This window comes from Paralichthys olivaceus, chromosome 21 (genome assembly GCF_024713975.1).
Source record: "Paralichthys olivaceus isolate ysfri-2021 chromosome 21, ASM2471397v2, whole genome shotgun sequence".
In the NCBI taxonomy this organism is placed as follows: Eukaryota; Metazoa; Chordata; class Actinopteri; order Pleuronectiformes; family Paralichthyidae; genus Paralichthys; species Paralichthys olivaceus.
This window is the reverse complement of record NC_091113.1, coordinates 1,870,987-1,898,340: the sequence shown is the minus strand read 5'-3', so window position 1 is coordinate 1,898,340 and position 27,354 is coordinate 1,870,987. Positions and strand designations below refer to the sequence as shown.

The following is a 27,354-nucleotide window of genomic DNA, read 5'->3' as shown; positions in this document are numbered from 1 at the left end:
GAGAAGATCGGATCACCCCCTTTTGTCCTTCTCGGGATCTTGTAGCCACCCTGACACATGGGACCGTCTCCGCCTCAGTAAAGACTTTCTCTCACACGCACACAAACACACACACAGCTCGTCTCGTAACGGTCTCAATCAAACTCTAATTTCTGTAAAAGACGTGACGTTCAGAGCTCCACAATTATTTTAAGCCCTGCGAGATGCAGTTTTTATTTCCCTTTCAACTAAATTGCTGTTGCTAGGCAATTTTAGCAAAAACTCTGCTTAGTGGATTGAATTGTAGAGCTATTTGTTGCCTGGCAACATGAGCTAATTGGATGTACAATGACAGAGCATTCAGGGCCAACCTGGCTCTCGCTGATTTCGACAACATACAGTAACGGATTCTCGGTGAGAGGACAGAGACCGGCGGAAGACGATTTCTCGTCAGCGCCAGGAGAATCTTCTCCTTGTCCTGTGCGGCTCTGCGGCGGCCGCCCTGGTCCTGACAGGCTTATTAGTGTTGCTTGATTTAAAATGAGCGATCAGTCTGGGTGTTGTGGTGATGGGGAGGCACCTGGCAACACGAACTTCACAGCCAGAGAAGCTCATCACAAATATTTTCTTGCTGCAAACACCCCCGAGGGCTGGAGTGTGTGTCTATTTGTCTGACTGAGTGTCACACGTTGGTGCGAGCAGCATCTTCCTGTCTATTTATCTGTGTGTGGGCGGTTGCAGTGACCACATCCTCATACCTGGCAGCACCTCGTAGATATCCTCGTCCTCTTCATCAACCTCCCCTGTCTCCTGCTCTCCTCCCTGTTTGGCGTTCCGAAAGGCCCGGGCAGCACCGGGCCCCGGCGGGGGAGTGTCTTTCACCCCCTCGATGTCATCATAGGTCTCTTCTTCTATCTCCTCCTCCTCATCGTCGTCGAAGGGGATGAAGTTGGAGTTGAGATCTATGAGGGACGGAGAGACGGCGTGATGGGCGGCGTTAGCTTCAAGATGGAGCGCAGCACAAAAGACACACACACACGTATTAAAAGGGCAAAGTAAGAGAAATGCCTGAATGGTCATGACGGCACAACAGGCCAGGACACGTGCCACATCGCAGCAGTCACAAAACACTGCAGGCTTGTATTCAGGCTGCATAATGTCATAATGATTTTTATATTTTTTATTTTCATGTTTTATCGTGTATTTTATTGATTCAGTTATTTGTTGAGTCTATAAAATGTCTGAAATTGTGAAAAACAAGCTGACGCCTCTGAATTGCGAACGCTTCATTCCTTAAAATCAATCCAGTCAATGATGAACAGAGAAAAGCAGCAGATTTTAGAAGCACGACGTTTGATAATGTTGCTCATCAAATTAAGATGATTATCTTCAGGGTCTCTGCATCGTTCACAAAGTTAAATTCAACATCTTTAAAAGCTAAATTATGAAAGACAGCATTAGGGACAGTGAGACCTAGAAGTATTTAATGGATTTCTACCACATCTTTATACTTTGTTACGTCCTAGAAGTGTAAAAAAAAAAATATTTCCAAATAATGATCACCATCTAGATAAACAGCAGGAAATGCTCTGATGAGTGGAATAATGGATTTTCGTAATGGGAACTTTTAATACAGATTTTGCTCGAATCATAAGAGGAAGAAGAAACGTATGAAACTAAACTGATTTCATCCCACTGCCCTCAAGATTAAGATTAACCGTGTAATATCTCTGGTTGCATATCATACCCCTCCGTCTGTCGCTATCAGATACAACAGCGGCCACAAAAACTAAAAGAGAACATGTTGCAAAGCAAAATGAAGCTTTTCTTTCTTTCTGAGGTAAATTCAGGAGGATTTAAAAAAATCATCTGCATCTCCTGGATCAGACTGCATCTCGTAGTAAAACTGGACTGGAAGGAAGTAAGACAAACTGCTGAGTGTCTGTTACTTCCCGCAAATCGGTGGCCCAGCCCCGAGCCCTTTTTAGAGTAGACGAGGCAGGACTGCTCGCTCAGATGGAGGAGCCGTCTCATTGCAGGCGACTGGCCACTGCAACACAGGGTATCAGGTCCTCGGCCGTACAACAGCGGCCAAGCAGAAATCAATGTCACTGGAGGATAACCAGAACATCTACCAATCAATTTCCTGTAAGTTGGAATTTGGTAGGAGGGTAAGGGGGGAGGAGGAGAATTAGAGCTAGTGCACGTGACATGGTGGGCGACTTGTGGACTTAGGAGATTCAGGCATTCAGTGATGGATTTGGTGGCTTTAATTGGAGTCAGAGATGATAAAGGGCTCTCTTCCACTTCTGACCTTTCAGCCCCTCAGGAACACAAGCAAACTTTGGAAGAGGGTTTTTATTCTGCTTTAAATTGTATTTTCTGTTTCCTCTTTGTAACTATCAAATAGTCAAGTCATTTTATTTATACATCCAGGGAAAAAAAAGGCTTACCTCTAAGAACAAAATTGATTTGGCCCACCCATTCTCTGGCCTCTTGAGGGCTGCTGGCAGTGAACTGGGGGGGGCAGAGTGGCAATAATCCTGAAATTATCCTCACGTCTACGGATGCATCAAGCAGAAATTAAAGTCCTGGTTTTTCCTCTTTGAGATACAGAACAAATGTCTCTCTAGCTGGAAATTTCCCTTTTAAGATAGAAAATTGCATTACACAAAAATCACATTGATCAAAATATTAAAACAGAAATAAAAATATATAAATCTGCCAGATTACAATATATCGACAGTATTTATTTATATAAACATAATCACGTATTAAAGGTTAAAGTAAGGATCATTTAAATTACGAATCATTAATGCACTCAGTTAATCAACTTGTCTATAATAAGTATAAAACAGGTCAACACATCTTAAAAACCTCCACATTTCAAAGAAATACAAATATTGTAGAAGAAAAAAATATATGTGAATGAATCATTTCAAATCTAATCACATCACATTTATACTTGTTTTTCAAATAAGTGTCACCACAGTACAAAAAAAAAACAAAAAAAAAACTTGTCGCTGCTCCCTAGTGGCTCAAATATGTAACAGAGCCTGTTTCAGAATTTCATGAAACCTTAGTTTCTTAATAATTTTGATGTGTAGATGTATTTTTGTTGTTTCCTCTAGAGGAGAGAGTTCTCACGTAGTCTCAAAACAACTCTATATCTCTTCCCTTACTTTTAATTCACAACACATTCTTTTATTTAGGTGAAGCTGTAATCTAATGGAGGCTGTGGTGCTTATCCAGACCTGAAACGCCCGTCGTCCAGGTGCCACGAGTTCGAAACAGGCTTTTTTCCTGGAGTCTTTTCTCAGGTTGGTCACCAGCTGCACGCTGTACTCGTTGATGTAAAAGGAACCCTTCTGCTGTTTATCTGTGGGGGAGGAGAACAACGCGGTGGGGCTGTTATCTGATTCAGTTTAGGTAGCGGTGAGGTTTCTGCATGGTGGCTTTTCATACAAACCTTTTTCACTCCCAAAGTAGTAGAATATGGAGTTGTTCAGGACGCACCATCTCCTCTGCCACTCAGAACCAAAGAAGCCGTGGTCTAATTCAATTAAATATATTCAGGTTTCTATCAATATACAGCATTTACACATGTATTATTGAGTATTTTACTGAAGCCGTTGTTATTATTGTTCACATGCAGAAAATCTGAGCAGCACTGGTGTCTGGAAGCTGCTGTACCTTTTCGTTTCTTCTCCAGGTAGCCTTGTTTCAAGATGTTGCTGAGGTCCTGAGCTGCCACAGGAGGGATGTCCCCGAAGTCTGTGAACACACAGTTAATCCACATAAGAAACACAGACGGCACGGAGGGATTTTTGGTGGCAGATGCAGATACGAGGGAGTAAAACATTTCTGATACTGATTTAAAAAAAAAGATTCCCAAGATGTCTTTTAGTGAAAGGCTCATATCAGCCAGTGTTATTGGTCGACTGACAAATTCGCTGTGGCTCCAATAATTTAATAGTTAAAAAGGCACAGAGCTCAAGGTGACTTCTTCAAAAAGCTTTTTTTAAGCCAACGGTTCAACATCCAAAGATATTTGATTTATAATGAAAGAAAGACAAAAGCAACAAATCATCACATTTGAGAAGCTCATTAGCTTAAATAAATTAATCAGCTAATTTTTTCCACCACCAACGCCTCACTAGCTGCAGCTTCATCACACTCACACACACACACAGAATATAAAGGCTCCAACCCTGTGGATCAAATACATCCCTGCAAGGCTTTAGGAAACTGGGATCAATACATTTACAGTGCTGCTGAGCACTGCAGTCCATTCATCTGCTCACATTGCACTTTTAATGGGACTAACCTTCCTGTGGGGACCCGAACAACTCTCATCAATTTGCAAAGTCAAACTTTTAGCATGATAGGACAATGGCACAACCTTAAGAGCCTCAAGTTAATTAGTGCAGTTGTTGGAAAGCAATGCACAATGCATTTCAGATGGCATTAAGTCGACTGAGTCATCTGTGCAAGGGAGAAGTTTTAAGATGACTTTGCTCGGCTTTTTATGTTAATGGAGAAGCTGGGATCTATATGTGATTATACATGAAGTGTGTTTAACCACTCGCCCGCCAGAACACTTCCGGAGAAGCGGTTTGAACCAGCTGTTCCTTGTTCAAGATAGTTTTGAAGTTCTAACGAGAAATGAGCTCACTTGACCTGTTGTCTCGCCTTCAGTCGTTGACCCCTGGTCGGCCTGCGGGGCCATTTTGTGCCCCGTACTTCAACAGGACTACCCGGTTTTTCCGTGTGTCAGAAACAAAGCTCGGCTTCCTCTGAATTCATTAGTCAACAGGCATTAGTCTTGCGAACAGGAACCGCCTTTTTAGTCTGAAACACAGGAACAATTTAAAGACCATTTACACTAGCCTGTGTGACACCTCACTCAGGCCGCTGATGACAAGGGGAATGCCTGAAGTCCATCCCCCTCAAAGGGGCCCTGTTTAACTGCTGGGAAAACCCAAACATGTCACCCCAAACAGGTTCCTCTAGCTTAAACAAAGACCCCCACCCCGTCGGTAGAAAAAGCAGGAACCTCGTCCGGATTTTAAAAAATTCACAACATGATGTTACTCAAAATGTCCGCTCTGAAAGTTGCTCTAGGTTCTCTGGACTTTCTGGAGAATGATTCTCACAGTGAGCAAATGAAGTAGATATTGGCCTTTCTCCTGGTTAACATTCCTGGGATTTAACTTCTCGACAGTCCAGCGTGTGATCCGACAACGCCGTGTCGCTGCAGCTCGTGGGCCTGACAGATGAGCAGGTCATTCCAGAGCAGAGCCCCAGACACCTCACGGCTCTAACACGCTCACATATCATCAGCCTGCCTCTGTGGACAGACTGACCGGTGACACAATAAATACAGAGGTGCTCAGGACTGTTTTGTCAAAGAGAACCTGAGTCAGTACATCATAACAAACAGCAGTCATTATGCTCCTCCACCTCATCTGTCCGCCGGCAGCCCGTCCATTTTTTCCTTCTGGGTCTGCTTCCCTGTTGCGGCCCACTTCTTATCCCCTCATCCGTCTGCTTCCCTCGCTCTTCATTTATCTCCGAGGTCGAGCCCGGCTAATAGATGAGGAGGTGCAAAATCAACATGGGATCGCTCTGATCTGCTCGAGTCAATAAACATTACACATTTGTGCGTGTTTAACACTTTAGCGCAGAGTGACCTGACCCGTCCTGACTGTCCTTTGTGTGAATCCTCAAATGTGAGTGAAACAGAGAAAACTGAAACACGTGCACAATAGTTCTGGTTTCTTCCACGGGGTCGCAGCAAAGCCTAAAAGCATCGCGCTGCTTAATTCTGCTCACTCAGGTCCCTGATCCCTCCCTAAACAAAAGCAGAGCCTGATTGGTCCTGAGTTAACAATGCCTCTTTTAATGAAAATTACACACTAACACCTCTTTGGGACCAATGCAGTTTTAAGTGGATATTCAGAGGTAATGTTATTTGAAAACGTGTCATTTAGAGCGTTAAAAATAAAAAAATAAACCGCAGCAGCCATCATGGTGTTTGAGTTTTGAGTTTGAGTACAGGCACAGAGAGACACATTAATGCATCTAATTAAGGCCTCATCAAACTCGCAGACAGACGGCACTCTTTCATAAAAATCATAAATTGCGGCATCAATTATTCAGGGCAATGCCATGACTTCATTTTCATCCCTTTTGCGTTTTAATTAGCCCCATCCACAGCTTTGGTATTGACATTAATTTGATGGCAATTTATTGATATTTCAGCATAACCTATTTAGCTGAGTGCAATTACCAACAAAGAGAAGCAGATAGATGTGATGTTGGGAGTCGCTTCCCGCGTTTCGTAAATCAAGGTGAGGACTTGCCACGGGCCGCGCTAACTGAATCTAACGGCTCTCGGCGGTAATCAGCAAGAAAAGATTTTGAGTCACCCCATTTCCAAATGGAAGGAGATAATCAACAGAAATATGTGTTTAATTGATCCCGACAAAAGGAGCATTTCCATAAGCGAGCTGACCTGTGTGCTGGCGAGTGCTGCGTTCTGTCGCCTCCCCTGAACTTGTTTTAAACTCGTGATGGGGTGGGTGTGTTTCAGAGGGGTGCGCACAACAATGCATCTGAGCTGGCAGCAGTTTGCCACAGCTACAATCTCTCATTTGGTTATTCACACTCTCTCAGCATGGTGTTATGAGCTCAGCAGTTGATCCTGCAAGAAAGGGCTGATTTATGTTAGCATGACCAGAGGGAGTTAATGTATTCTCTCATTAAAATCCACTTTAGTTAGGCTGAAAGTCAATCAAAGGCTGGATAGAGAGTGAATCAAAATGAAGGCAAATGGTTGGGTGGGAGGACTAATACGTTACATTAGATCTAACGGTGGTCATAATGCAACGGAGATGTTGTGAAAACACAGAAATGCACTGGAGATGTTGAGTGGTACAGATGATGGCGACGGTAAAAGGAAAGTAAGCAGGCGCTTCATTATCTTTTCCTTTGGAGAGCAGGAAGGGAGCGAGGAGCCACAGCACAGGGATGGTTCAGACCCAGCAGGGGCTCATGCACTTTTAGTCAGGGGGGTCTGCGGCGTTATTGTATCCGCAGCTATAGAAACACTTCCGTTATCATTTACATGGTGAGAAACTGGGGGAAGTAAGGAATTAAGACTTATCGGGATTAAAAAATCAGGCTTGAGAGTTTTCCTCCCATCTTTACACATTCCGTGCAGCTTTTTCATGCTTCAACGAATGAATCCACACAATTGTTTTTATTGTTACTTGAAATGATGCAGATTTATAGATTCGCAATATATTAAAATGTGTCCTCGTGGAAAATTACTGTATTTATGATGTTTGATAAACGGTGTCGTGTGAAACAAGTGTGATGGGTGAAATGTCTCTAAAGACATGAAAATAAAAATGAACTGATTATTTTTGCCTCGCTCTGTTCATCATCTGCTGTATTAAAATCTGCGTGTGGCGTCTAATACTGGTTGTCACAAGTGTCTAATCTATTCCTTCTATCTTTCTTTTTTTTTTTAGTGTGTGTGTCATGCATCTTTAGTATTCAGTCATTTATTATTATCTCCATGCTTGTGATGCTAAATCGTGAATTTATTTTCCTTTGTGATGTTGACAGTGTTTGTTCGATCGTCATGTGTTCGTCTGCAGCAACTTTTATTGGGTCTCTTCATTTTCAACATGATCTACGACTCTTTTATGCTTTTTTTTTTTAAGTCTGCCTTAGAGCAGCAACCATCGTTTTTCAATATTGATGCTTCACTTATTTTCTGTATCAAACAACAGGAGTTAGATTCAAACCGCTTCTTTTCTTCAAATACCAATATTATAATAAGAAAACCAGAAGATGTTACGTGCCATGACATTTGAGAAACTGTTTTCAAAAATGACTTAAAACTATTAGAAACTGAAAAGTCGGTCATCGCTTCAGATTTTTAACATCGAATAGCCAAAGGGCCGAGCATGAAAATGAACCTCACGGCAAATAAATATCACACAAATGTTTTCAGAGCATCATTTCTATTCTGTATGAATGTAATGTAATGTAATTTTTACTTTTAAATCACAAGCTCCAGAGAAAACACGACGCTGCCGACAGGATTTACTTGTAAAAACACAAAAACAATTGAGGATCAATGGGATTAATAAATCTATTTAGGAGCGAGTAGAAAAGGTGACACACACCCCCCCCCCCCAGTCACGCAGCACAGGTTGGAATCAAAATCGGCAAGTTGTCATATGTTTTCTTTCTCCTCTGCTTAGTCCTTGAGCACGGGGGCCTTCACAGTGCCTCCTCGGTGCAAGAGGTATTGCATTGAATGCAGCATCGGGGGGGGCAGGACCCGACCTCCGTGTGAACTCTGCTGATGAGGTGAAACAGAAGGCAGAGAGAGGCTCCCCGGCCCTGAGGGGGGCTGAGGGGAGGAATGCCGCTGATTCTACAAACGAAGCGAGCGAGACCGCAATCCTCTTCGATACTGTCCTTGATTAGGAAAAAGGATTCACTCAGTGCACCTTCACCCACCCGGCGCTCAATCTGCGAGCAGGCCAGAGCTAAATTGATACATTTTTCCTCATTACAGCAGGAGGCCTTTTGCTGCTCGTCCCTGCAGCGAGGCGGCCGTCAGGAGGGAGGAGAGAGACTGAGCGGCACTGAGGTTAAGGGCAGAATGTCTTCCCTGCCCTCCTCTCCTCCCCCTGATTTGATTAGGACTTCAGTCATCGATACATAAACCGTGTTTAGAAGCTCCTAATGCACGTGTTTGAACCAAAGAAAACATGGAGTGCATTATCGCAGGCTGCATGATGCCTGCATCATCTTCAGCTAATGTTTAATGGGAATTTATGCAGGAGTGATTAAGGTGGGTTTTTTTTTTTTAATCACAGATGTCAATCAGGTTAAAGAACAAATCTCTGTCTCGGACTTGAGATAAAAGCTTTTTTTCGACTGAGTGACGCCTTAATAAAAGCTTCAACGTGCACAGGTTTGTTTCTTTAAACGATTTTGATTCTGAGGAAAGAAAAAAAAAAAAAAAAAATCAATGAGATTGCAACTACATGCCACACAGACGTATCTAGTGTTTCTCTCTTATTGTCTTGTCTCTTACATTTGAAGCAATTTGGAAGCAAAATAAAATGTTCGTGGCTCTACGCAAGAATAGATGTCAAGTCATTCTCGGCTCCATTTTGCTCTACACCTGCGTTCAAACATCTCAGGCCGCAGCCGCTGTAAAGACACTAAGGGGCTAAATTTACTACGTGACATCAGCTTCCCCCTGGGCAGCTATAAGCAGCGTCTACAGCGACCCTGAATTTCCCTTTTCTAGATTTACTACCACTATTCAAATGCTTAACTGCGGATACAATGATCCTCTAATCGCTGGGGATGGTTTTCAGCTGCTTCACTGACAGACACAAAAAATATATATATTACGAAACAAAAAAAAAAAAAGGAATAAAAACAAAGAATACCCCCCACTGTTGTAGGAGTATAAATACAAAGAACTGAGTAGTTGGGGCCCACAGGAGAGCCAACGTATCTGTGATAGAGACGGGATATAACGCCGTCAACGACCGAGCCCGCAGGGAAAAACACTCGAGAGACGCTCACCCTGTGAATGTACAGTTATTGCAACTTTAAAATGCTTCAAATGTTATTTCAGCAATAATGGTAAGTAAATACGTTCAAGGAGGACTGTGTTAATGCACTGTGGTTTCTGAGACATATCTCATGCCTACTACCTTTGCATATAATCACTCTTATTTTATAGTCACTTCCTTTACATGTTAGGCCAGTAAACAATTACATGATGCATTTATTCATTGACTCCTCCCATAAATCACCAGCAACTCTGCAGGCAACAGGTGTGACAGGAAAATTATTCTCTCAAAGGCAAATGCAGCTAAATGCTCAGTAAAATTCAGATCCATTTAAATCAGGTTTTTTAAACATAAGAAAATCTTAATTCAATATTTTCAATGGATGAAATCATAGAAGTTTTTTTTGTTTGGGTTTATATAATTCAAAGCTACCTATGAGTTCCCATTTAGAAATCATAAAAAGATGATTATGCATGAAGAATACGTTTGTTAGTACAGCTAACATAAATGTAATCTTTATAAATTAAATTTTAACATAATTACTGTGATATTTTATCATCTATTTTAGCAGCTTTCCATTTAGTCTGTCATAAACAAATACGGGTGATAACAAAATCACTTCGGATTTGGCCTTTTCTGAGCAAATTAGAAAATGTTGCAGGACTCTTCTTTTTTTCCCCACAGACATTTTTCTACAAAAAAAAAACGTAAAAAAGGTATTTTGGGAGTAAATAACTGTGTATTTTCAATATATTTTAACATCACTGTTTACATTTATGAGTAAAAATAATAAAATAGTTCAAAAATGTTAATATTCCACATTTTAAAAAACTCTTATTTTGTCGCGTGACATTCACAGGAAAGCGATAAATCATCCTCCGTGACAGTAACGGCCGCAGAAATTATTCAAAACTGATTTAGTGACAAAAAACGAATGAACTCATATAAAGTAATATGATATAAAACAGGGTGAACAGGAGGATGCATGTTATTTAAATGTTTGTTAATACTAAAATTATGTTTTGCTGCAAAGAAATAACAATTACAATGATATAGAGCAAAATATCCATTTATAAATAAAAACACACAGAATTTAATTGTTCATTAAAGTCTGACAAAAATCTAAATGCATCAATGGTTTCTTTAAACTAAACAAACCATAAACAACACCATCAAGTTCCTTCACTGTAGAGCGAGGCCTCATTCCACTCACTTCCATTTCTTTGGGACAAGCTGAGTTACAGCTCAGGTCAGCATCATGAAGAGATCAATGATTTTAAAAAACTGTAGATATTCAATCCTCAAACGACATCTAAGCCCCACACACACACACACACAGTTCCCCCAAGCCATGCGTTGATCCCGGTGTGAAGAGGGATGCATCCTCAGCTTCCCTGAATAACTCCACAAGGATATGTTAATGACCTTAAAGTGCAACATTACAGCAACAATTAAACAGAGGGATCCCAGAGGCATTGGAAGCCGTCGTGTCACTGTCTGTTTACAGGCCAACACATCTCTCCCATCTCCATTTATTTCCCTAAGAAATCAGCGGGGCCACCTGGGCTTGGCATTGAAACTTCATTCATCTCCAGAAATGGATTCCAGTGGAGGGCAAAATCAAATTCTCATTTGCAAGGCAGGGGGAGAAAGAGAGGGAGTGAATGCAGGAGGTACCTGGGAACGCTAACCTCTGGGTGAACCCGCCGCATCTGATAGTTTTGCTATTTGTCTGTGACACTGACAGCTCTGGGGGAGATTAGGAGCCACCCTGCCCCAGCTTCCCACTTTGCATTCTGCCTATGTGCCTCCTTACAGATGGACTGCTGCACATTTACCTTCGCCTGTTTTCCCTGGGTTTCAATGCGCAGCGACACCAGAGGCAACGGAGGGATGTAATTATATGCAATGCAACAATAAAACAAAGCAAACGAGGGGAGAGCTGCATCGGAGAGCTCACAAACCAGGGGGATGCAAAAACTACACAGTGTGGCTTTTTTTCGTGGGGGTGAAGCCAGAGATGAGAGTGATGGATGCCCTTCGGTTAAATACGTCCAAATCCCCCCTTCAAGCCGCTCTCTTCTTGCCAGGCAGTGTGAGTGAGCGTGTGAGAGAGAGTGTACAAGATTAATAGTGTAAACAGCGAGGGAGAGAGGGAGAGAAAGGCAGCCAGAAGAGAGAGAGAGAGGGAGAGAGAGAGAGAGAGAGAGAGGGAGAGAGAGAGAGGGAAAGAAAAGACTATCAGCATCTGCAGCAGCACAGTAGCCCTGGGGGAATAGAGTGAACTTTTGAACCCTGATGGCAAGCAGTCGCAGCGATGCACGGTGCCTGCTCCTGCCTCGTAATGTGAGTGTGTGTGTGTGTGTGTGTGTCTTTCTAGAAAAGCTTGCAGGCTGCAACAGAGGGTGGAGAGGAAAAGAGAGTGAGGGGGAATGAGGAGGAGTGAGGAGGAGGGGGGGGGGGGGGGGGGGGGGGGGGGGGGGGTCATTAACATGTTCCTCGCTTCCTTGCAAACGAGCAGCCGCTATGCAAATGTCATGAAATCCATACACCGATGAACGGGGTGAAAAATTAATCTCCGGGCAGATATTCTGACGCGCTGATACAGTAGACAGTTATCAGCAAGTCCAAAGAAACTTGGTGAGCGATGGGCGTTCGGAGACAGGAAGGAGAAATCGTTCACTCAGCTCTGGACTGAGCACAGACGGGTCACGGGCTGGACAGGCAAGAGGCCAGAGGTCAAAAGTTCAGTGAGCGAGGAGATGGCACCGTCACAAACCAACAAACCTGCGGGGAGGTCATCGGTGCACTCTCTAAATAATGTCCAGGCGCATTCAAACAGAAACAAAATTGTATTAATGTTACTAAGCTGTATTTTTAGCGATGTTCGAACATTTTCATTTAAAGTAATTTGTCTGTTTGTGAAGAACCACAACCCTCCTCTTCCTCCATGACTCAATTTAACTTCAAACGCAGACAAGGGCCAGTTGGCACCTACGGCATCGCTGATTAACCCCCTAATGGAGCATCAATCCGTCAGCTGGCATTGTTTTTCCTGTTTCGCCAGCCAAGAGACCGGGGCATGCACACTCAAAAACACTTCACGTTAAATAGCTTTTTCAGGGCTCAGCCAATATGACAAAATTTAAATTTACTATTCTATTTACCAGCACCGTGTAATAATGTTGTTACTGTGCAGTGGCTCCTCGTATTCAAATGAGGAATAGGCAACAGCTAGATATAACTTCAAATTGGTTATCCTGCTGCATTCTACTGCCAGTAATTGGTTTAGGAAATTAGACTGGAGCTGTAATCACTGACAGGAGTCACACTGCTGTATTTATTTATTTTTTAAAGCTAAAATCATAAAAAGTAAAAGTGTCAAATAATCCTTTGCTTCTTTGTCTGAAAGTCAGACTAAGTGATTTGAAAAACTCCCCTTGAGTTTTGAGATTATTTAAGAAATTAATCCACATGGTCATCAATCTAATCACCTCTGTGTCAAATCAAATCTGAGGGACAATAAACAATACAGACCAAATTATAAACAGTAAATAAACAGTATTGATGAGACGAGAAACACAAGATGACGTGAATGACTCCTTCAGAGCAAACATCCACACCTGGCTCGAAGTTACAGAGCAACAGAACCACGACGATCACAAAGAAGAAGACAGAGACTTTGCGAAAGCGCCATCTTCTTTTGCACGCCTCCTGAAACAAAGCTCTTCCTGCGGCGCTCTGTCATCGCTGCAGTTTCCCAGCAAACACCCCCGAGCGCCCAGCGGTGCACCCCAATCAAAGAAAAACAAACAGGCCATTTCGACTTCATAAACTTGACCTGCAAACAGCTTGACAGGACTAAAAGCCCCACATCTCCGCCTGTCTCCTGGGGTCTCCTGGGGGGTGTGTGTGTGGTATGAGTGTGTTAAAAAGATTGTGTGCAGTGTAAGTTTTTGGTTTATGAATGCAAATCGTATTGGAATGTACGTGTGTGATGGGGGGGGGGGGGGGGGGGGGGGGTTAGCGAAAAAGAAACAAGTGTGAGCTCAAAACAGCGACGAGACCGAGAGAGGGAGCGAGAGAGGTGGAGACTGCTAAAGGGGGCAGACGAGGCTGGGGTGAGGCTGCAGGCGCGGTCAGGTCACCGGTGCGGTCGGCGGGTGAAACTCAGTTCACATTACCATGCAGACACCCGGGCTAACAATGGAGGCTCCATCTGTTCCTGTCAGCCATTACAAATCTGGTGTCACCCAGTCCGCTGAAGACAACGGGCCACCGCATCTAATCAAACGGCACAGGCTCCTCCCGTGTGTAAAAAAAGCCATCGACTTCACACTCACTCACTCTCTGGTTAGGGAGCAGAGAGCAGCAGAGGCAGGCAGTCGATTACCACGGATAATACATTCTCCGAGTCACAACGTCTCTATTGTGTACAGTAAGCCCGAAATAAAATACTACAATTACAATCAATAACGACGGGATTTTCTATCTTTCCCTTATAGTCAGACTTTAACAATATTATATTTTATTTCCTCTATGTGATGTGCTTATGTCTGGATTAAAAAGGAATGTAAGAAAATGTTGAATCGTCACCACAAACAACTCTTCCTCAATAAAATGTCACTGATTTCATTAAGTGGTCACGCCATTATTTTTTCCCCCTAAACGCTCCCTCTCCCCTTGAAACAGACCGCCCGGCAGAAACGTGTGAGTCGTTTCTTTCAACTGGCAATGAACAGAGAATGAACTATGAACTCCCCGTGCCCTTTTGGTGAGGACACAGTCCATTCACTGCACTAACATGGCTGCAGTCCCACAGCAATAAAAACGCCGCAGCGCAGTGAAGTGTAGGTTTTTTCTAACTGAATCAAATGTTATGATTATTGATCCGACGGAAATGTGATTTTGTTTTAAGTGTAGTTATTTGGTGTCAAGTGGCATCAGTTGGTGATAATAAAAGCTAAATGCAAATGGGAGAGGGAGAACATTCTGGGGGGGGGGATGCGTTATAATTGGCTATTCCTCACATTTAACATCGACAATGGTGCGACATCATGTTACAGCGTAAACAACTATCGCGCTCCACGGTAACAGACGGCGTATTTGTAGTTGGGCGTGTTACCATTATTGCCTAAAGGGGAATTTTTAAAGCATTTTATAGTTTGATTTTGTTGGTTTCCCCGAAGGAAATCTCGCCTTTATTATTTTCTCGTGGGTCCATGCTGCCGCCATCTGCCGTGACTTGTTTACTTTGTTTTTCCAAAGTTGTGGAGTAAAAGGCAGCAGTTACTCTTCTGTGGGCAGAGGACGGAACACTTCATTATGCCGTTTCCAAATAAGGGGATGGTTTTTGACTACATCCAGCTGGCATTAACTACCGGTAACACAAAGTGACTGCAGTGGGAAATTCCAGATGATTCCAATATTACCTCCTGAGACGAGCTTAAAAAGTGTGCAGGGTAGAGATTGGCACCTGAGGCGGTCGAGGCAGTAATGCCCACCTGCAGCATGTCACGTCAAGGGCTATTAGCTGGAGCATAGATTCTCAAATACAAAAAATACAAAACGGGAGGGAGGGCAAGTCCGAGAAAGGAAGATAGAGAGAAAGATTGATATAGAGCGAGAGGGATAGAACCCACATGGCCCCTCAGGTACAGTGTTGTATTTCAAACCCGGTTGTGAAAGAATAGAGGGGCTCAGGGTCAATCAATCACTGCATTAGCCTGCAGCTACAAAGCCTCCTCTCTGTGTGGGCTGCCTCCATGCCTTCCACAGCTCAGGGATACAGACCAGGAGCAGAGGATCTGCCACTGGAGGGAGCTCTAGGTCACCATTCGGGCCTTTGTGAACCAGCAGCCCTGCTTCTCCTCACAGGTCGGCCTTTACCTGCACACTGGCTCTGAGGGAGAGGAGAGGGAGGAGGAGGAGGAGGAGGAGCCAATGATGTCACCGGAGTAGGGTGAAGAGGTAGGAGGCCGGGAAAAGAGGGGAAATTTCACAGAGGTGGTACAGTGTCTCACATTAACAGGGCGTGCAACATTCAGCGAAAACATCTGCCCACGCCTCCTGCAGCGAGGTGTAGGTGTTCCGGGAGGATGTGAAGGATCGTGTGTCAAAGCTGCACTTGTTTAGTTCTTTTCTGTGAAAACTGCATCATCTCAAAAGACAACTGCTCCTCTTCGGCTTTTCCTTTGTCAACACCGAATTCCTTCCACAGTGTAGACAACATGTACACTTCTAGCTGGTATGAGCTGAAAGATGCTGCTCAAATTCAAAATCATTGTCTTTGTATTTCAGACTAATGTTGTGAGGAAAAAGCCATCAGTGCTGCTTTGCCGCGCAGACACAGACATTTTTTGAGCCGAGATCTCTGCAGATTTCACACGGAATAAAAAAGAAAACAGGGAATCAGGACTATTGTCAACTTACACTCAGGGCCTGCATCGTCCTGGTAGTCAGAGGCGACCGAGGCGTCGTCTGACGGGGCAGAGCGACCTAGACTGGAGCTGCGGTTGTCATCAGAACCGTCGTCATCCCTGAAGTCCGCTGAGTGTGTGTGAACATATGTGTGTGTGTGTGTGAAAGAGAGAGATAAAGCAAATGTCATGTATTTAAAAATTGTTGATGAAATACTTTGATAGAGATTGTTCAGGGTTATTTTACTCACGTGGGAAGGGGAATTCCTGAGGGTTTCTGTGAAGTCAAATTAAGCATAAATCAGATTAGGTTGCACTCAACGGCAACGTTTTCTGTGCTTTCATCATTCAGACAACTCAGCACCAGTTTTGCTTCACACATTAAGCAATTGTTTCCTGCACATAAGACCTCAAAGCCACAGGTTTTCTGTAACAGTCTGTTATCGAGTAGTGCAGGCTACACAAGTGAAGATGGTTTGTTTCCGGAGTAAACTAGAGCACATCACAGAAGAGCTGCAGCTCTTTGGCTTTCAAGAACTGTTGATATCCAGCTTGATAATTAAGGATAAGACTCTGATAAGATTATTCTATTATTCGAGCTTTATAAACTTTAAATAGAAATTTAAGAAAGAGTCTTGAAGGTGACACCATTAGACTAAATTACTTTCTTCAAATGCAATTTTGCAAACTGTGTTTAAAGCCATTACAGCAACAATTGAAGGACTTTGTGTGACATTAAAAGCAAAAGTTGGATAATGGTGTAATGAAACGCTTGGAGATTGCACACCTCCGCCAAGGCGAACACCCTATCTCACCATGTTACAGAAAGTTATTTAAAATTCAGTTTTCCCTTCTTGTCCTGCCGCTCCACAAACATTTACGGAAATTGGTTCAGCAGTTTTTCTGTAATCCTGACAGACCGACTAACTGCAAGGAAAACAAAACCTCATTGGCAGAGGTGGCAACAAGCAAAGCAGTTTCTGTGTCCTGCTGATGAACGCAGCTCTCGGAGGTGAACTCTTACCTCACATGGACGACCCTGAAGTTGTTCAGTAACACTTTCCGTGTCTCTCGGGAGGTTTCACTGAGCTCATCATCTTGGAGGATCTCCGTTACAAACAGTTCACAGTCTGAGGAAACAGAAAAAATGGAATTCATGAAATATACTTCGAAGGTTTTTCAGGTTTTCAAGCTGAAGGTATGATGAGGTATTTAATTGGACCACAGATACTGAGCACTGCTGTATGTTATAACTTTGTCATAGAGATCTTTATCATGGCAGGAGATAAACACATGTACAATACAACCACCTGAAGGTTTTCATCACAACTTGTTTTATTTGTCCGTATATTTGATGAAAATAAATCCATGCGTTATTGGATTTGTTCTCATTTTGCAATATCAGGTCAAAATCAAAAGAGCACAGCCTGTACTGTACATGTCATTCAAATGAAATCTAAAAACACATAAGTAAAGTCTGCAAATTGAGGAAAATATTGTATTTTGAATCTCCAACCTTTTCCCAACATGTCAGCTGAACTATCTATTTCTTCTGCTTATAACAATGTTTCTGAAATTTAAACAAGATATAACGCTGCTCTTTGTGTGACCCCTCAAAGACAAATCCAAAGACATTACATGAACAAATACGTGAAGAGAGTAAACAGTTATGATCAACCTTTTCTTTTGTGGTACTAAGCTGAGCTGTGAACTCATCTTTTAGTCAGAATAAGAAGTGAGGCCTGTCTTTATGATGCTGTAGGCAAAACATGCTGGCCCACATCACGTATCTGATTCAATCATCTCGATACGCCTTTACTGGTAAATGCAAATCTACATCCAGAGGCCTTGATGGATGCTCTGACAGAACATGCAAATGTAGTCAAAACCACAGCACCACCATGTCAGGAGCAATTTAAAAGTTTATTACAAGAGTTGAGATATCTGTTTAGTTTTGTTTGCTCAACTTGAAGCGACACTAGGCCTGAAAATGTTATTAGCAAGAGATTAATGGATACAAAACAATGAAAAGGACATGATGACGCTGAAAGTTAGGTTTATTGTTTAAGTAAAAACAGGGAGAATTTGGAACAACTATGTACATTTCCTTGAGCGCACTCTGTTATAATAGGATTTAAAGATGACAATAAAAACAAAGGCATTACCGTCCAAAAGTCTCCTAATGTCCACAGGGATTGTCCCCATCCCCCGACTTTCACCTGTCCAACTCAAGTAACTTTGGTCTCCGAACAAGGCAGCCTATGCAAACCCAGCCTCTATCATAATGTTACAGCTCCAGTAGCAGAAGCAAAATCCAGGCATGCACACAGACACATCCGCACACACTGTCACAGCATCGAGCCACCTGGGTATTTTTGCTCTGAAACATGACTTCCGTGCATGCACCTCGATTTGCACAAACCGGGGTGGAGCAGGTGCAAAGACTTCCTGTGCAGTCTGGTTTCTCCACGAGGCTGAGGACAGGATTTGACTGACATTGATATAACCCTGAAACAATAACAACGCCGTTCAGAAAGCCCGAGTGGGGGCCATGATCCTCCACACCGGCTTCCTTTGAGCAGCAATGAAAGACAGAAAAACAACTTGATAATAACGAGGTTAAACAGTCTGCAGAAGCAAAAAAAACACATTTAAAGACCACGTAGGCGTATGTGGTGACTCAGAGAACTGAAAACTGGTGGCTGCTGCTGAAAAAACTGTCTGTCTGATCGTGCTTTGACTTGTGCGAACACAAATGGTATTTTTTTCTTGTTAAAACCATATTTAAAAAACAAGAATAAATACTTCTCAACATAATGGGATTACTCTTAGGGGACCCAGCTGATGCTGCAACAATAGGTCAATTAGTTAATTAGTCAATCACCAGAAAAGTACTCAAAGGTTCAGTGTGTAGAATTTTGTGATATCTAGTGTTGAAATGTGATGTTGCAGCTGAACAGCCCTCATCCTCACCCTCTCCTTCCAAACATGAAAAAGAAACTGTGGTAAACTTTAATTGTCGTAAAAACTCAAAAGGTGTTTAGTGTTTAAATATAAACGGCCTTTTCTGGGTTAAAGAAAACTACAATTCATACAATTTAGATGAAATGAACAAGTGAAAACATCATGAGAATCATTCTACATTCAATTTCTGCCAATAGATCCCTTTCACCTAAATCTTACACTCTGGACCTATAAACTGAATAATCTTTTTAGATTATCTCTTAAACTGTGATTCTTCCAGCTTCACCAATGTGAGGATATGATGTTTTTGTATGTCTCAACCATGAAACTACTGGAAGTGAAACCACTGAACTGTTTGGTTGTTCCCAGGAAACTTCTTAAAGAGATTGTTTTGTTAATGAATTGGAGTTTGGGGACTGATCACACGAAGCTCTACCTGGACAGACTGAATTCAGAATTAGTCTGGGAACACTGGAGTGTTTATGAGTGACCCAGTTTTGCGGCGACACTAATTAACAGCCTGTTTGTGGGTTGAATCCAGTTTTAGCATTAAATCATTCCCCAACATGGTGTCACACAGCACGGCTCATTCATTCTACTAAATAATTCAAGGGTAGAGAAATTTAAAGGCCTGAAATCATCGCTCACGTTCACCAGAAGCAACAGGGACATGCGCGGACAGCGACTGAAGACCACGTGGTTTCTATCCACCATTTTGTTCCATATCACCTGACTCACCTGGATGATCGGGTTGTTCACCTGTAGATCCAACATGGTTGGACGGAGGAGGAGGAGGAGGTCGTTAGCTGTTCACCGAGAGGAGAGCAGAGCCGTCGGCTAGCTAATGAAACGTACCCCTGAAATGACAAACCTCCATTAAACCTCCTCCATGTCGCGCTCACCTGGACCCGTCTATCACCTGGCGCCGTTCACTAGCTAGCTTGTTGAGCTAACTCGCTCTCGACAGTGTTTCTGAGTAAGTTCACTTCTGCTCCACGTGGAGCTCGAGTTTAAATCTGTTCAACTAAGTTTGATTAAACACGAAACTAAACCACTGCCCCCCCCCCCCCACACACACACACACACACACACATCTGTATGAATGTTGTGTTCACGGACTCACATCCTCCGTCCACATACGTGATGTTGACAAATCGTCAATCAGACTTCCAGCGATGTGTGTTTGTTTTTCTACGATGGTAGAAACTGTCTTTTAAAATGTTTAAGTGTTTTTATCCTGAGTGTTTTTCACCACGTTAAAAAAAACCAACGTGCATTTTAGTTTTATTTTTAGTTTACGCTGTGTCTACGTTTGCGATGCATTCAGGTACTCGCTATGTTCCTGTCGGTTAATGAAGTTGTAAAATCGGAAATCAGAATACAGGCAGAAACAACGGTTGGCATTCTTTTAATCATTTTTATTTATTTACTTTTTCTATGATTTCCCATGACTCCGGTAAATAATGTATGAATCGTTTCTTACAAATTGTGTTTTTATTTTACGCTCGCTGGGTTGTTTTGTGCAGGCGCTGCGTTCAAGCACTCGCTATGCCACTGTCGGTTAATGCAGTTGAAAATCGGAAATCAGAGCACACGCAACAACAAAATTCGATTTGTATTTCATTTTAATTCAGGCTATGAGTTTCCACTTGTTTTGCGAGCAACGTAGGTGTTATTAGTTTTTAATTAATTCTGTTTTTATTTTACATTTGATAGTGGATTGACCTTTGAACGGCGCTGCGTTCAAGTACTCAAAATGTGCCCCTAAGATAATGATGTGGGAAAATGGTAAATCACAGTTCTATGACGTAAAATGTTAATTAAAATGTCTTTATTTTAATTTCATTCCATTTTACACTGCGTATGTTTTTGCAGCATTTGTGTTTTTGTAAATCAAAGTTCTAGTGAATTAACACAGTGAAAATCCTTTATGCTGATATCCATTGAGGTAAAGCTGCCTTGTGTTTAAACATTATAAAATAAAGATCAGCAGGGATGCAGGTGATGTTTCAGCACTTTAAATGGTTGAGTGTTATCTTCACCCTGAATAGCACATCTAGTCAAATTAGGTCTGAAAAAATTCTCCCTTTAACTGTTTAATTTACAGTATTCACCACTTTGATGGGTCTTTGACTGAAGCTGAAAAACTGATTAGGATATTTCTGAGACAACGCGCTAGTGCAGCGAAGCTAAATTGGTCCCTCGCTATATGTGACAGGTCTTGGATGGATGGTTTATATTAGCAGCAGAGGGGGAACAGCAGTGGTTCGGACCTGAGCGTTTACATACACAGCTGACATGTGAGGACGAGGCAGCGGTGGAGGCACTGATACTAATAGAAATAGTGGTGGGCCTCTCTATCGCCTTATTGATCCTGTATTACAGAGACACGACAAGGAAAGTCATCAAATAACCAAAGCTCAATCAGCCACCGCTCACATCGACAGCATACACCAGATATCAATCAGGACTGTGTTGGACTTGTCTTATGTTTGTCCTCCGTTTTGAAATATGTAGTGTGTGTTCAAGCTCACGAGATAATTATTTCATATCCCAGGCAACATCACACAGACACACACACATAATCTGTCACTTCACAGGCTAACACAGAGTAATTCAACAGGAATGTTTGCGTCAACCAGTCACAAAGATCTTGTATCTTCTCTTATATTAAAGTCCAAAAAAGTGATTTTGCTGTTTGGGATTGCTGCTAATATTTATTCTCATTATTGAATCATCTGCCAGTTATTTTCTATTTTAATCATTTGTTCAGAAAACTGTGATAATCTCTCGACCCATGTCCAAAACCTGTGAATTTAATATTATCATAATGGCACGTTTGAGAAAGTGGAACCATCATATACTTAAAAAAATGATGAAACCATATATTGATTATCAAAATTGTTGCAGCTCTGTTGCTTTTTTCGATATTAAAAAAAACTCTATTTTCCCACAAGGGAGGTAAACAGCAGTATTGGCAGCAGTTTCCTCTCAGCGCATCATCGGATATTAATAATTTTCAGTATTTCATGTTGATGAGTGTCTCATGATGGTGTCCTTCCCTGTCACCTCTCTGCAGGAAGCCACAGGGTCAGGGCGAGTTGAAGCTCATGTCAGAATTGCCCCCGCGTTGACCTGCGCCTGACTGGCCTCCCAGCAAAAAGCCCCTGTGAAGGTAAGAGGAACTGGGGTCCCCTCCCCTGGAAAAGAGGTTCCCTCCCCTTGACAGCTCCACAGAGCCGCAGCCACCTGCCTGCTGGGCCAGCCCCATATGAAAAGGGAAGCCCTTTGTAATCCGACGGGGATTACACCACCCAACAATGCGCCGCTGAAAGAGCGACAAAAGCTCTGTATCAAACGCCGCTGAGGGGGAGCAAGGCTATGATCTCCCACTACTACCAACACTGACTCCTCCGCCACCTCTCATCTCCCCAAGAGGCCACCCCCCCCACCTTTAGCATTCGCTGCCTCTGTCCTCCTCCTGCCCTCTCATCTCTAAGATCTGGCCTTTTATCAGCGCATTCCTTTTCATTTGCAATGCGGTGTGGGGAGGGACAGCGGGTCTCTCTGATCTGCCAGGGGAAAGAGTCAGGAGGATCCTCGGGGCATGAAGGGTGTGTGTTTCGTGTGTGTGTGTGTGTGTGTATCCTTTCCTGCAAACACACACACATTGCATTCTCAAGATAGGGTAGTCCAGAGGGACAAATAGTGAAGCACCCATGCCTGTCTTTCTGGCTCTTTAGCTTTGTTTTAGAAAACGATTTTGCACGTTTGAGGTTTTCCTTTTCAAGGAATTAGCACAGGGCACAAGCTGCAGATCCTATTATTTCATTTTTCTCTAAACCCCTGACATTAATCACTCGATAAGAATAGCTGTCACCTTTTCCAATGGCAAACATCTCAAGTTGGTGCTCATGCAAACATGTCGCAGCATTTTCAAAGCTGTACTGAAAAAAAAAAGGTGTTTGGCCTGAATCTTAAGGGTCTGTTGTAAATGTTTGTGTCGCTGGAGGAGATAAAAAGAGTCAGTTTACTTTTCGGATTTCCTCAGAGTCACTGTGTTCTCAACCCACCCACTGCTCAAACATACATCAGTGTTGGAGGGGGGGGGCCTCGGTGGCAGCGAGGTAAAAAGTGATGATAGATTGAGGACACAAAAGACGGAGGAGCAAACGTGTTGAGCTAAATCTACAACCTTCACTCACACTGCCTGACTGACTCACGGTGGTAGGTTGGGAGGGGGGGGGGGGGTTACCTCAGCTTGTACTCAAATCAATGTTAGCCCTGAGAGCATTGAATAGAGAATCATTCAAATTGTATTATGTTAGGATATATGAGCCATTTCAAAATATTAATTCAGCATTATTTGAGGTGTCTGTTAGGGGAAGCAGTTACAGCAGGCAGTGCGTTGACTCGACTGAGCGATCACGCGCCTCTATTACATGTGATATATGAATGTGTGAGAGGGAGCTATTTTTCATTACCAAGACATAGTCCCTAGGGGCAGTTGTTAAAGAAGAATCTATGAATTATCCCCCTGAAACAACTGGCCCTTGTCAGGAGTGGAAGGAGACGGGAAGGGGAAAGGGAAGCGCTATCGAGAGTGGTGGGTTTGAGAGACTGGAAGGAAGCCAGGGGAACGTGTCTGCCGGAGCTTGTGATCCTGCACGCCGCTGCCGCTCCCTCTGTCCAGTTAATTGGAATACAAAGCAGAGCGGGGTCGATGAGAGAGCGGCAGTGGCGAGGAGGCTGGTGGTGGTGGTGGGGGGGGGGTCTGCTGTCTGTCTCCAGCAACACTCAACCTTCACTGCTCGCTGGGAATTGACTGGGGAGCCGGCAAGCGAGACCGACACACTGTCACTGGTAAAATGAACTGTCACCTTGCATTTCTCAACCTCCTGGCAGCATCGAATTGGCCGCTTTGAACCATGTGACGTGACACTGATTGAGTTCTGGTTTTTCCCTCCTGGGCTCCAGGGGAGGGAGCTGGTTTAATTTCAAGTGTACAGCCTCTCCATGCAAAGCATCCAGGCAGGGGCTCATCATCATTTGCTTCAAACCTGCGCCGTTACACCGAACCTTTCATGGGCGCCCTATTCTTCCTCACCACCCCTCATTATTTCATTGTGCTGCTTCGTTACTCTGCCTCTCAGCTGGTCTTGTTTTTCTTACGGCATATAGTCATGGCGGTCTGACAGGCACACGGAGGAGGAAAACTATTAGGTGTAGCCATTTGGATCCTGGAGGCAATCCCAGGGAGTATTAAGACGTTAACCCTGGCCAAGTCACTTGTCTTTCTCAGTTACGGTGCTGATGGAGTGGGGAAAGGATGCAGTAGCAGGAGGGACCCAGGAGGCAGGGGCTTCGGGTCGGCTGCCACTTCCACATCCGGTAGAGCCAGACTCGGTTGGGGGATGGTTGTGAGGAGTCTCCCAGGCTGGGCTAAAAAGAGCCTCAGTGCCATAACAAAGGAGGAAGAGAGTGTGCCGTTCAAAACTATAGGCAGCATTTCTCATCAAGGCTTTACTGAACGATAACAGCAATTAAATAACGGAATATATGTAATGTTTAAAGTGTGTGTTAAAAACATGAGCGAGGTGGTGATGTGCAGTGAATCACTGTGATAGTTTGTTCTGTTCAGACCGATCCTTTTATAATTCACTTTAAAAAACACGTCATATGGATGAAGGAGCAGAAAATCTAGAGTCGTTGTTTGTAAAATCATATTCTAGTTTGTTTTTATTAGAAAATGTGTTAATATCCCTTCACTACAGCAAAGGATTTAACATTAGAGATCAACACTACAGTTTTAAAATTCACATTGAAACATGACTTTTTAATTTTAAGACATATTTGAAATCTCATAAATAGGAATAAAGAAAAAAATATATTAATAATTGTCACATGATCACATTTTCGATTAATCTGCAGATAATCTTAAAAAGGATTTTGTCGATAAAATATTAAAAAGTAGTAAAAGATTTCAAGTCAGTTTTAATAATTGTGCTCAATATCACAAATCTCATGAGATAACATGACACCCTCTAATCTTAGACCACAGTAGAATATGGAACCTATTATTAATATTAATATTATTTTTAAAGCTTTTCTTCCATTAATGTCCAAAGATAATTGAAACTATGACAAACAAAAGCAAAACATCTTCACATTCAACGGGTTGAAAAAGGCAAATATTAGTTTTTCTGCTTGAAAACGACTGTTCAGTCATTAAGTTGCTGCTGATTCATTTTTATGTCGACTTATCGTTGCAGTTGTAATGAAGCGTCGTGTTTTTATGATTTCAGTCTTCAGCATTTCTGTGGTCAGACATTGTTCGTCTGACTCAGGCTTCAATCAGGTCAGCGACTGTGGAAAAACACCAGGAACCATGATGGAAATTAGTCCAAGACTCAATTGTTCCATCTCTTATGAAGTCTTATATATTCTATTTCATAAATATGATAGAATATCGTGGCTATTCTGCCGAAATCTCTCCGTGACACATCAGCAGCTCCGTTTATCGCAGTGGAGTCCAAACCATCTATGTGAGACAAACACTGTGGCTGCGTTTGACATCTGCCAGTAAAAATGACTCCTCTGTGGTTTCTCTTAGATGAGCGACCCCCCGTCATCCCATGAATACTGTATCTAGTTTGTCTTTAAAGCCCGGGGACCCTGCAGAGTGACATGCGACAGAGGAACTGGTAGAAAACCAAGGAAGTGAGCCTTGCAATAGACTTGTAAAAGAGCCTGCAACAACTGCAAACAGCATGGGGTACAAACAGCACTGGGTTGACCTCAAACAAAGTGCAGAGGGGGGCAGGTCGGGTGAAGATGTGTTAGATATGTGCGCAGAAGGAGCTCGGCTGCTGTATCTATTAATAGTCCTCGTGTGCAGTGGGGGTGTTGGTGCTGCAGAGTTTTTGATTATTTTTGTAGGATCTTCCTTCTTTTCCCATTGTGTCCATTTACCATTTCTAGTTCCCCTCCTCTCCCCTTGCCCTACATTTTCCAGCAGAAGGAAGAGAGGGCTCCGCTGATCCGAAGGTGAAAAACACCCTCCTCCTCCTCCTCCTCCTCCTCTCCCCCGGCTGAACATCTGTCTCCGTGGCGTTGGCTGCAGCACACACTCTGACACCTCCAGATGGAGAGCCCGCTGGGAGCGCTGAGGTATTGCCTACAGAGATGGCAGGGATCACACCTCTGGAATGAAGTCCCACACTTGTTTTCTGCACCGTCCCCCTTTTTGTTGTTGAATCTGTCACTATTCACCATATCGATTGTCGCCACAGTCCTTGGCCTTGTGACTCATCTGAAGAGGAGGCTTCTGCCTTGTAAAGAAAAGTACGACAACAAACCCCTTAGCCCTTTTTCTAATTTACAGTAATGGGCCGTATGGTGTTTCAACTGTAACTTCTATTCGATGAACTGTATTAATTTTTAATATAGTTGTGAGAGAACTGCACACTCATGCAGATATATTTCAAATGGTTGCTGATTTCCATTTCAAAGAAACATGTTTTTCAGAGGTGGAAAACTGTTGTAACTTTGCACAGTTCGCTAAATGGCCTATAACCTTATTACTCTAAATATTAAAAGCAATACCTGCAAACTTATGAAGTGAGAGAGGCCTGGAGTTCCTCCTCTACGAGCCACTCTGGTGTCTTGACGGATTGACTCTGCATTCATTCGTGCCTGAACTCTGCGTGAACCTCAGCTTTAGGAAAAAGGACACCAACAGGCCGGTGCTGCTGGGGCACAAACTTGTGTGTGCAAACTTAACACCCAGTGCAAATATTGAAACTGCTGCTCTTTTAGCATCGGCTGAACCTTGGTGGCCAGCTCCTGCAAACGTTTGGCTAAAGGCGAAACCTGAATGAGCACTGAGATGTTGGCTTATCACCTTATCTCCTTTGTTTTCAACAGGAAAGAACGTTATCAGAAACAAAGTATTTCTCTTAAATCATGTCAAATACATGAGGAGTTCTGTGGCGACCTGTGTCAGCTGTATCTAAGCAGAATTTGGGTAACAAATCAAGGGTGAGACCTGGCTCCCTGGAGTTTGTTGTCATGTTTAGAGCCCCTGGAGGTATTAGGAGGTGAAGAGGTCACTGGGAACCACCCCATGTGTTGTGAAAGATTCCTCTTGTCACATTATGCAAGAGGACTTTGGTGAGACTATTACTGGATGTAAAAAAAAAAAAAAAAGATAAAGTTTTTAATGCAATTCATGATTTCAAATAATTTATTTTGGACCTATAAACTCAGGAAAAAGCAAATTCACGTATCCCGGTTATCTTTTTACAAACACAGCATGTACAACTTGGTTTTCCTCATTTTTATAAACTTTATTAAGCTTAAATCATCTCAGCAAT

General features: G+C 42.9%; 1 protein-coding gene and 1 long non-coding RNA gene across 2 annotated transcripts in view; one reads left to right on the top strand and one right to left on the bottom strand.

The window, feature by feature from the left end:
* skap1 (src kinase associated phosphoprotein 1) overlaps positions 1-18,608 on the bottom strand; it is a 28,973-nt gene extending 10,365 nt beyond the window's left edge. The window contains exons 1-9 of the mRNA XM_069517292.1: positions 18,181-18,608; positions 17,040-17,145; positions 16,267-16,292; positions 16,029-16,145; positions 3,673-3,753; positions 3,449-3,532; positions 3,234-3,358; positions 2,433-2,496; positions 738-941 (exon numbers count right to left, since the gene is read on the bottom strand). Of these exons, the coding sequence (XP_069373393.1) occupies positions 738-941; positions 2,433-2,496; positions 3,234-3,358; positions 3,449-3,532; positions 3,673-3,753; positions 16,029-16,145; positions 16,267-16,292; positions 17,040-17,145; positions 18,181-18,220 (847 nt within the window). The 5' untranslated portion in view covers positions 18,221-18,608. The remainder of the gene's footprint in view (positions 1-737; positions 942-2,432; positions 2,497-3,233; positions 3,359-3,448; positions 3,533-3,672; positions 3,754-16,028; positions 16,146-16,266; positions 16,293-17,039; positions 17,146-18,180) is intronic.
* Positions 18,609-19,869: 1,261 nt separating this feature from the next.
* LOC109641967 (uncharacterized) lies at positions 19,870-26,130 on the top strand. Its single transcript, XR_002203624.2, has 3 exons — positions 19,870-19,955; positions 22,059-22,154; positions 25,995-26,130. It is a non-coding gene; the product is annotated as an uncharacterized lncRNA (long non-coding RNA).
* The last annotated feature ends 1,224 nt before the right edge of the window (positions 26,131-27,354 follow it).